This window comes from Pteropus alecto, unplaced genomic scaffold (assembly GCF_000325575.1).
Source record: "Pteropus alecto unplaced genomic scaffold, ASM32557v1 scaffold279, whole genome shotgun sequence".
In the NCBI taxonomy this organism is placed as follows: domain Eukaryota; kingdom Metazoa; phylum Chordata; class Mammalia; order Chiroptera; family Pteropodidae; genus Pteropus; species Pteropus alecto.
This window is the reverse complement of record NW_006443262.1, coordinates 906,494-917,934: the sequence shown is the minus strand read 5'-3', so window position 1 is coordinate 917,934 and position 11,441 is coordinate 906,494. Positions and strand designations below refer to the sequence as shown.

General features: G+C 39.2%; 1 protein-coding gene across 6 annotated transcripts in view; it reads right to left on the bottom strand.

Moving 5' to 3' along the window:
* RGS7 (regulator of G protein signaling 7) overlaps positions 1–11,441 on the bottom strand; it is a 525,681-nt gene that overhangs the window by 53,357 nt on the left and 460,883 nt on the right. For all 6 annotated transcript variants that reach the window (XM_025041211.1, XM_025041212.1, XM_006924123.1 and 3 more), the window contains one exon: positions 758–832. In XM_025041211.1, coding sequence (XP_024896979.1) covers positions 758–832 — 75 coding nt within the window. The remainder of the gene's footprint in view (positions 1–757; positions 833–11,441) is intronic.

Here is an 11,441-nt window from a genome sequence, read left to right as displayed (position 1 = left end):
GGACACAGAAAGCAAATGCCACAGAAAAGGCCTGGAATTCTGTGGAATGCTTTAGTCCAGGGGCTCCAACCTCGGATGGTGTCCTCAGATCGATCGTTACGGGCCAGAAGTTCTTATGTGCTCCTTTATGTTCCTTTATGGAATGGATAAAAATGCCTTCCGTATGTATGTGTTACTTTTAAAAGTATGTCGGTACCACTACTGTGTGTTTTCAAAAAATTATTTCAACTATCATTACATTCCGGAGAGCTTTTTCACTGTTACATGTTCTCTCACATAACAGGCCCTGGACATACCATTACGGTCTTACGGTTGTGTCACAACTTTCCGATGTTAAAAGGGGGTCCTCAGACAATGTCCCTTTCTCCTCAGACTTTTCTCTAAAACTGCTCTTCTCTCATCAGTGTCGCTTTGTCTCAGATAGCCTCTCCAGCTAGTTTCCCTGGACTATGAAAGAGATGTCTTCCTCTGCGGATGACTCTGCTCTCTAATGGCGACAGGAGGGGTCCTCAGCATCCTTAATCCCTTCCTGTCACAGCCACCCGTGTGCATTAGGATGGGGTTATTTCCTCAGGAGAGAAGGACTGGAAGAAGACCTGGGCTTGAACTCCCAGATTTTCTTCCAGCCAAGCAACAAGGAAGAGCAGGGATAATATTCAAAGATGCTGTATGAAATAAGAGAAAAGACTTTAATGACTGACGCCCTGTAAACAGTACAACTCATTTCTAGGATCGCCCCAACAAACGTTGATTTTACCTTTCGTGTTTTGTGTGGGTTTCTCATTCTGGATGACTTCTTAATGTCCACTTCAGTGGTATTTACACACCCAGGCTAGAAACGGAAAAACAGAGAGAAAAAGGAATCTTTGGATGTGAAGCTTTTGATCAGTGCATTGATGACTCGCTGTCCAGAACCTGAGGAAGCGCCGTGATGACCAGCTCTGTCTGATCGGCCCTCCTGTCAGCAGCAATCAGTGATACAATACATTGTGCTCTTAACACTTTGCACGACCTTCAGATCCCACCTTCGATTAACTCCCAGAGAAAAAGGAAAAAGAGAGGCATGGGCTTTGCACGTGAAAGTGAGGGTTGCTATTAGTAGTTGCAAACAGAACAGATTTCGAACAAGAATGTCCGGAGACCAAGTGGGGTCGTAGCCCCAGCCGCTATCTGCACACGGCCTCGTTTGCTGTGTTCTCTCCATATGCCACTGTTGTCAGATGGCTGCTCCCTTCCCAAGTTGGAAAACTACAATCAGTTGCGCCAGCGCAAATTTTTTTATGATGATTTGTGAAAAATCCAATGATGGGGAATACTGGTTTTCCATAGACAGAATGTTCAATGGAGGCTGTGGTTAAAATGGGGAAGATGAAAAAAGAAATTGGTAATCAATATTCTATGCTTCTCCCAGAAATGCTCCATTTTGTTCTTCCTCGGGCAGGTGAACCTATTTAAATCGGAGCAGGTGGGTGCTGGAGGAAGAGTGTGGGCAGCCTGCTCCTGGTTCGCTAACAACTGCAGGAGCATCATTTTGCTGGATTTATTGCTCTGTTGCACAAAAATAGAGAGTTGTAAGGCTTCTTATGTGTTTGGAGAAAGAGAAGGGTAGAGGCAGGGAGTTAGAAAAGAGAGAGGGAAGAGAGTGAGGAGGCGGGGGAGAGAAACTATGAATCAGGAAACAGAGGAGAAAGGAGATGGAATCTTATATCCAGGAAGATCCTTAGATACCGCTTTTCCTTTGGAACTGATGGGAACAGAAGAAATACATGGATCGTGTTTACTTTCAAGTTTTGGTGCAGAATGTAGGAATCTAATACCAGTAAACTGTATCACATTGTGTGTCTCTGTTCAATTTCTCTATTCTTCCCCCCACAGATTGCAAAATTGTTAAAACATCAGATATCCTTGAAAGTGACTACGGCAAAACTGTGAAGGTGGAAAAAGGCTTTTGCAGAGTTGGGACAGAGTTAGTGGGCAAGAGCAAAGAAGCAGCACCAGTGTGATTCAAGCAATAAGCTGTCTTCCACCATTGCTGGCGAGCAAGGAGATTCGATCTTTTTACAATGAGGACGTAAGACATTTTCCTTAAAGAACCCTCTCCTGGTAGCACAGTTATTGCAACAAAACTCCACAATAATATTGTAAGGAATAAAGAAGTACACGAGAAAAGTATATTTTCTTTTTTCTTTAAAGCATATTTTCTTGATTTGTTTTCTACTTTGATTACATTTGAAATCTATATACTGCACACACACGTACACTGTATTAAAACATTAAATAAATTGTAAATTTGGTTTGCATATCTATTTAGGAATAGAAATAGCTGGTTTAGCACCACGGTCTGGCAGTGTAGAGGAAGAAAGTGTACTCACCTGGGTGAGATGTATTTGCTAATTGATAATAAGCAATTTACTTAAACCCTCCCAGAATCAGATTGATCAATATCTGATATTCCAATTAATTTTTCTGTGGCTCGTCTGGGCATCAGTATTTTTAAAAAAGATCTCTAGTGGTTTAAACAACCAGCCAGGATTCACAAACATTGATCTAGATGTAACTAAGATAACGTTTGAAAATATTAAAGCAACATGTTTTCATTCCCTATTCAGTTTACATTTCCTTGCAGCCTTCCACCCCTGAGTCTGAGTTTGATAGGGAAGGGAGGCACTGAAATTCTTTAAGCTCTTATCAATATATCCAGCGCCCAAAGTGGACAGATAGATCATACAGATTTTCTTCTATGTGTTGAAGGGTGGGGATAATGAAGATATGATATACACGGAAGGGAAGGTATGTCCTTCCATCACCTGGAGAAAAAGAGAAATAAAGGTAAGAGGTAGAGCTCAATAGGTGTCCCATTTTTCTCCTCCGAGGAAGAAATTCCAAGGGGTGGAAAGGGAATGAGTGACAGAAATGTCCAGACGACTATGGGACCTGTGAACTTGGATGTGAGAGTGCCGGTCCCATTCACCTAGGAGAAGTCCCACGTGGGATTGTGTCCGACACGAATCCTTTCAGTCAGTCAGGCGTTGGCAAGAAAGATGAGCCTGCGCTAATACTTCCTCCTACGGCTCATGCGCAGCAGGCGAGGGTCCAGAACGCGTTGCATGACCCTGCAGTAAAGGGCACAGAGGTTCTGAGAAGACTAGTGGGGTGGACGGAAGCCTGCGGCTGGAACAAAGCCCGCAGCGTGCAAGGATTTTAAGCAGGGAGCAAATGTCTGGAAAGCACACTCCAGTAGTGAGTGCTAAAAGATGAGAGGGTACCTTTGCGGTAGCAGTCCTGAGACAGATCTGCACCAACATGTCTAAAGCAGAAATCAGCAAGGAGCCGGAAGCCCAGTGGATGCTTGGCGGTTATCCCTCCCTGCACGAAATCACATGAAAACAAAACCTTTATACCCCAAACTCCTATCCAAAAACAATCTTGTACAGCAATAGGGAAAGGTGGAAGAAATCCCAAAGACTGATCATTTATCCGAAGGTGACTGAGTTATCTAGCAGATGATTTAAATGTTTACAGAGCACACACATTGAAACCTATCTTTTAAATGGGTTTCTGAGGAAAGCAGATCAATTATAGAAAATACAGAAGATGTATTTTCTTTACACGTCTGAGGAGTATGAACTAATTAAACTTGCAAGCTCCTTCCGTAATAAGCTGGAATTCTGAATCAATCTTGTTGCATACCAGGTGGGATCACTGACAAATGGCCCCAGAAATTGAAAGCATAAAGTGGAAAGAATTTTTTCCCCTTTCATATGAATATATCTGACTGCAGCCCCAAAGAGAATTACAGTTTTCATCCTCAAAATTCAAGATGTGGCTATTTAGTGAATGAGCCATTAGCAGACATCTAAAATTCTATCTGAACTAATTGTTAACACCACTAATGAGCAAATTAATAAGAAAACATTGATCCTAAAAGTAAACATTATTAGCAACTGGACCCTGAGATAATGTTCCATAACTCTGCTCTTATCCCAGGCAAATAAAATCTGCCCATTCAAAATTTGTTGTGAATGGCTAAATGGTTAAAATCAGAAGGGGCACCTGGCATGTGGGTCTCAGGAGCCTCCTGGTTCCCTTTCATTTCTGAAGAGCCCTTGAAGACAGTGGTTAAGCAGATCTCTAACTTAAATAGGGGATTCCTGAAGATTACAAAAGCTTAGATGCCCAAAGTTGTTTACTATATTTCTGAATAATTAAGGTCATGACCTAGTTTTGATAACCCATGAAATAACTGCTTTCAGAAATCAAGCACTGTGGTGGATGAAATAAGGCAATAGTTTTTTGAAAAATTTTTAATTTTAATTCAAGAAATATTTATTTATGCATTTAATTGTCATATTATCTGATAAATGGTGAGATACTGAAATGAAGGCATGATCCATACCTTAATAATCTCTAATATAAAAAGGATGACGCACGAATCATCCCAAGGTGGGAGCATAGGACTGGATAGAAGTTAGCGGAGGGCATCACATGACAACAGAGCAATTTATACACCCATTCTCATACAAATTATATTGGCTTTCACCAGTATGGCATAAATATATTTTTTAAATTTTGTTTTAAAGCGCTTTTGATCTCAATAAGGTCATGTTGTCCTTGGTTATTTAGAAAAGGCAGTTATCTTTTGAAGCATATATAATATGTACCACTAGCTGGCGCCAGATCCACATTAAATGCATAAATTGGTTTTCTGCACTGCTAAACATATCTTCCCAGTATGCTAAAATAACCAACATTACCAAGTAGGCACCAATAACAATGTTTGAATATATACTATTTGCCAGATATAATATTAAGTACATAGTATTGAATTTAAGAAATAATAAAATGTTATTTACTTGGCCTAGAAAAGAATCGTACGTTATTTCTAGTGATTTCAAGGTGAATTTATTTTCAACAGAATTAAGCTTGTTGTAACATTACTATAATATTACTATATTATACTACTATTATATTACTATAATATTATTTATTAAAGAGTGGCGTTTAGTGCCTCAGAATCCATTTCTGAAGGAACAAAATGTGCATATTGTTGAAAACTGTTACTGTCGTGGCGTTCACGTAAGTGTCTTAATAAGTTGAAAAACAAATGCTGGAACTTTTGGGGTCTTATTGATATTTTATTTAAAGGACTCTAAGTACTGTTTAGTTCCTCTCATGGCATAATGCACTGTTAGTTACTGTGGCAGAAGGACACTCATGTTCGGCATAACCTGGGGTAACCTAATGGCTCTTCGGCCAAGAGCAGCGCTGAGAGCCAGCGATGAGAACAACTCTCTCTAAATTTGATCACGTGTAAAGTGGGCAAGTCAGTGTCCTAAAAGGCAAACGAATGGAGATATAAGAATAAGGTGGCAAATCGAACTGATAGTAAGATATATGCATGTTCCTGGAAATATTTTTAAAAGACATGATTCTGAGAAATTAAGATTTTGAATGTATATAATTATGTTTAAATACAATTAAATTATTGAAAAAGATTCATCCTTTTGTAACAGTACATTCTAAAAAATTCGATTTGCAGTGTACTCTACCTCAATTAAAATGATTCCTTACCCTTATAGAAAATTATTATAGATTTTAAAGTGTTCAATCTCAGGATATTTTTTTAAGATCCAAGTCAAACTTTCTGTTTCGGGGTGCTTGCCAATTGATTTAGCCTCTCGCCCTGCTGACCAATCCATTTACTAAATGCTTCACACAAACTAAAAGAAGTTCTTTGTGACAACTATCCTGGATTTCCTTCCATCTGCCCTCCTCTATAATATTTACTTATCTGATTTCCACTCAATTGTATTTGCTGGCTACACATTCTTGAGTATGTAATCCCACTACGATGTACGCTACGAATGAATTCCGAATCTCAGAGGGAGGCTACTGGTGCAGAGGGAGGAGGATGTACCATGACATTGGAACAGGAGAAAGTGCTCAGGTTAGGTAGAAAGTGTAGGGCATGGTCAGGACTTAATTATAAAGGGTTTAATTATAAACATAAGTGAAAGCCATCGGAGAGTTTAAACATAGAAGTGACTTGGTATGACCTACATTTAAAAAAACTCAGTATGCTCTTCACAAAACTTAACTTGAAGTGGATCATACACATAAATGTAAAATGCTAACCTCTAAAACTTTTGGAAGATAATATAAGAGAAAATCTAGGTGACCTTCGGTTTGGTGGTGATTTTTTAGGCACCACACCAAAGGCACACTCCATTAAAGAGATCACTGATAAATTGGTCTTTATTAAAATTAAAAACTTCTACAGTCTGAAAGTCACTTTTGAGAGAGTGACAAGATAAGCCACAGACAGAGAAAGAACATTTGCAAGTGACACAAACAATAAAAGACTATTATCCAAACTATACAAAGAACTCTTAAAACTCTACAATAAGAAAACAAACAATCTAATTAAAAAACTGAGTAAAAGATCTGAATAGACACCTTAGTAAAGAAGATACACAGATGGCAAATAAGTATATGAAAAGATATTCTACACCATGCGTCCTTAGAGAATTGCGAATTAAAACAATGACAAAAGACAACTGCACACCTATCAAAGAGCACGCTGCGGGAGAATAATTCACGACGACTCCTAGTTATTGGCAAAGGGGTGAGGGGGTGCCATTTACTGAAATGAGAAAGCCTGGGAAAGAAATAAATGTAAACAAAGACAGAAATCAAGGATGGTTGCTGGAGTGCATTTACATGCAATTTTAGTATTTACTGAATTCTCCAAACAGAAGGCAGCTCTTTATGTAGAGTCGCTATCAAGATTCACGAGGCAGGACGTTTCCAGTGTAAGTGCTTGTACAAGAACCTGCTCCTGGCCCTCCCTTCTGCATCATCATTGCTAACGTGGAGCATCCCACTGGACAGGCAGCGTTAATAAATGATGGCCAGTTATCGACCGAGAGCCTCTCGCTCCTCAGAGCCTCTGCTACGTTTCCACAAATTCCTTTCCAGCGACTTGGACCACTTTCTCCTAATCTGCTCTGGTTGAAATCAGGTCACTTCCATTTAACATCTAGGAACTGTCTGTTCCCCCTGCCATGATAGTCCCTTTTTATAGAATAGTGATTGTCATGCAAGCACAAGTACGAACGGATTGTCACAGTTCTCAACAAGCTACTGAGAGGACTCTGATGGGTGAGTTTGCCTGTAGCTTCTTTGCGATCGCTGATGTTGCTCATTGTTCATGTTTTCTTTTAAAATACTTAAAATATTCCCAGCTGGAATTGCTTTTATTTTTTTTAAAAAAATCACTGGATAATGGCTAAGTTGTCATACTTACCTTGAGCGAAAGATGAGATCCGTGAGGAAGAGACGAGGGCCCGAGGCAGGTGTGCATACACCGTTCCTTTCTGTCACACTTAGCCTTTCATTCATGCCAGTGACTGATCGCTCTCCCTTCCTATGACTATTTTTCCTTACAAAATGCTAGTTGTAATTTGAGGACGTGCAAAGATTTTTCACTTGGGAGATAAAAGAGACCTTTAGATTTAACACACACCACAACTTGACTGCACCGTAGGGTCCTGGGCTAGCATCCCAGTGGAGTAACCATCAGTGGAGTAGCATTTTGGTTCATACTGGGTGGTTGTTCCTCGGGGATCTCATTTACGGGAGGGTGAGAAGCAACACAGAATTGTGGGATTCCTGGTCCATGGACTTAATTATCATCAATGCCTTAAAATTTTTGATTTAAACTTTTAAGCTATTTGTTGAATGTAGGAATGAAGGAATGAAACCTAGATCAGCTCTCAGATGGCATTGAAAATTTCCTTGGTGTAAAAATTTAGTTCCAAAAATTAGGAAAATTGATTAGTTACCAAACTAGTGAAAACAATTTTTAATTTTGTAAATTTTACTGTTGTTACTATTGATGATTTAATGGTATGCCATAAGGGCTGAACAGAACCAGATAAAAATCCTGACAGTATAAATAATTCACGGTAAGTTCAAAAGGCATACAATAACCATGGAACAGCCAAATATGACAGGTTCATGAAAATCATCATATATTGGAATTACCCTGGAATTACAATAACAGCACTGAATTCAATAGCTTTGAATTACCAAGGATATTTCTATATCCTTCATATATCTCCTAAGTCACATGTTCCCAAATAGGAAAGAGGCTTATTTCCCTTCACAGGCCAGACACACAGGGAAAGTTTGCCTGGAACAAACACCTCGGCTTAGCGAGACGTCTGTAAAGAAGATGTATTTCAAAGACACACTCTGTTGCAATAAACTTGGTTTCCAAAAGTAGGAAAAGATAAGTCTTTTATCTAGTGGTGTCAGAAAAGAGAGTGTCACATAAAGTTATTTTTCAGATTACCTACTTATTGCTAAGAGTCAAATCTTTATTTTAATTTTACTGTTAGGGAAAATATTTCTGCATTTTTACACAATTATTTCCAAAGCAATGCAATTTTTTCTTCTTGATTCAAGGTCATTATTGGGGACTACACTTATTTTTGCCACTCTTAAGACAGCAATGCCTGTGAGGCTAGATGGTCCTAACTCTTAATGCTTTTTTAGCTTTTATGTCATTTTATGCCATTTTTAGAGTGCCTCTGCCTTCTCCTTGTCAGCTGTCACTTTTTGCTGCTTTCAGTGTCCTTGCTTCCAGCACCACCCCATCATCTTCTAATTTGTCACTTGGGTTCTGACAGCGGTCAGTAAAGTAGACAAATACTATTTTAACACGGTGTCTCATAGTTTAGCAAATGAACCAATCAAAACACAGGAGTTAGAGTGTGGGAGTATGAACAATTACTTTGCCTTAGAATTATGAAATTTATTTCCTTGGCTGAGTTTTCAATAGAATTAGATTTTTAGATATGTAAGATAGACAGTATAAAAACTGTGACAAATGAAATGTAGACAAATTCTTATCATATCTTTTGGAAAACTTATCAGGACATAAATATTGTACAGGCTAATTAAGTGAATCAGAATAGATGACATCAAACATTTATCTGGGGTTCAAAGATAGAGAATGACATAAAGAATAGGAGCCGAAAATTAATTCTGTGCTCTGAGGGGTGGGAAGAAAGCTAATCAAAGTGAATGACTGGGCAGAGTTCCAAGGCAGTATCTTTCTCAAATCCTGAAAGCGAATAAAGATGCACTCTGTTCTACATCCAGCCTCTTGTGGGAAAAGCCTTCTAGACACAAAACTAATTTTAGTTTAGTTTCGCAAAAAGGGCAAACAATGTCCAAACCAGAACTCTTATTTTCTCTTGCCTCCAAAGAGAGACATTACTCCCTTCTTAGCTGTAGCTCCTCTTTGTAAATCCCATCATTACCCACAAAGATAGCCAAGTCTGGCCTAGGAGTCAGTCATTGCTGACTTTTATCTTTCCCTTACTTCTTACGTTTATTCATCAGCAAATTTTACTGAGGCAGGATAGATCACCTAGGGACATCCCCTCTCATCCAGGACCAGACTTCGAACTTTTCCCTCTGTTCTTTGTTTAGCCAGCCCTCTCCCTATTTTAGTCCTGGCAAGGGGAGATAAGGAGATAAGTCCTTTCCAGTTTATATGCCATCTATGGCTGAGCCCTAACTTTTGGCTAATTACAATATCATTATAATGTCATCTGCATTGCAAATAATGCGGCTCCCATCATGCACCTCATTCCATGATGGTTCTGGAAACACCAAATAAGAAAGAAAGAATGGGAAACTGAGTCCCTCGCCTACTGGGAAGAGACAACGAGGCTACATCAGTAGCATATCTCTGGGCCCTGCCCCCCAAGGAAATCAAAAACCTATAATCCAGTCATCCTCGGTGTGACTCGCTCTCTGAGTCTGCCTGCGCTTCTCTCTTAAGTGTCTGCTTTCGCTTTAATAAACTTTGTGCTTTCCTGCTTGTCGTTCATCTGGCCTTGAGTTTTTTATCGTGGCATAAGACAAGAACCTGGTCATCGGAGCTCTAGGTTGAGTTCTCACTTAGACTTCCATCTTCATTGAATTCTCTAGTGTCATGAACTTCACGTTCCAACAGGTTCTAAATTTATCTGCTTCTCTCCACCTGCGACACTACTACCCTGGTCCAAACTGCCATCATCTCCCATCTTACTGTCCCAGCAGCCTTCTGATTTGTCCTCATCATTCCTTTCTTGCTTTCTTCACTTTCTCCCCTAGTTATTCCCTACATAGCAGCAGCTAGAGGGGCCTTTTAAACTATAGCCATATCATCACTCTCCTTTTCAAACCTTTATACATTTCTCATCACATTTAGGATAAAAGCAAGCCCTTTGCCACGTCCTCCAAGGTGGGGCGTAAACAGCCCCTGTCCACCTTTCCAGGCCCATTAGCACCTCTCTGACTTAGCTCACTTCACTCCCAGCCTCATTGGCCTTTCTGTTCCTCCTATGAACCAGATTCTATCCTTCGTACCAGATGCTACATCTCTCCTCAGATATGTAGTTGTCCCTTTGCCTTTTAAACTTCACAGAGGCCCTACTTGGCCTCAGTAGTCCCTAGTCTTTCTCAATCACATCACCTTGTTTTTATTTTTATCACAAAACTTACCTCCACCTGGAATGTTCTCATGTATTATTATTTTTGTTGGTTTATTCTTTCTTTCTCTACTAAGTTCCTTTGTCTGCTTTGTTTAATATCTGTCACCAGAGATGGAAATTTCCTATACCTAGTAGGTGTTTAATGAATGTATACTAAATAAATGAATGAGTGAAATTACGGATTTTACACACTAGTTCTTTCTGAACACTACTCATGTTAAAAATACAAAACGGGTTTTACTTACTGTTTTTTGGTGTGTGCGCACGCATGTGTGTGTGTGTGTGTATGTGAATGTGTGTGCTTGAGAACATTGGTACCTATAACAGCTTCCTGGTCAATTGGTCATCGCCTATCATTATTATGCATTTATTTAACAGGAAACAAATGATCTAGTTCTTTAGTTAGGTTTAAAGGAAATATTTCTGGTACATAAAAATTTAGCTCAAATGTTTTTTCTCTTGCAATATAATTAATCTATCAGTTGATAAATATAAATGGCCGATAGCAGATTGTTTTCAGAATATGTGGGAGTCGACTACTTAAAAAGCAGCAGTACACTGGGAACTTAAAAAGCTCAGCTCTAGAGAAGGCAAGATAAGGACAAAGAGAGCTCCTCTGCCTTTAACATTTTGTTTCAAATTGTCTCTATTTCGACCTACAAACATCCAAGGACAAACAAAAACTGCCCTGTGCTTTTTCTCCACCTGGATGTGCAAGGGCACAGCAGGGTCAGAATAAAATAGCTGATCCATACAACATAATAACAGGAATCAGATTTTGGTTTTTTAAAAACACATGAATTTTAAAAATATTAAGTCATTTAAACCATGAACGCTGGTGGTCTTTCCACTTGTTTGTAATACAGGTCAATTTCTTTCATCAATGTTTTG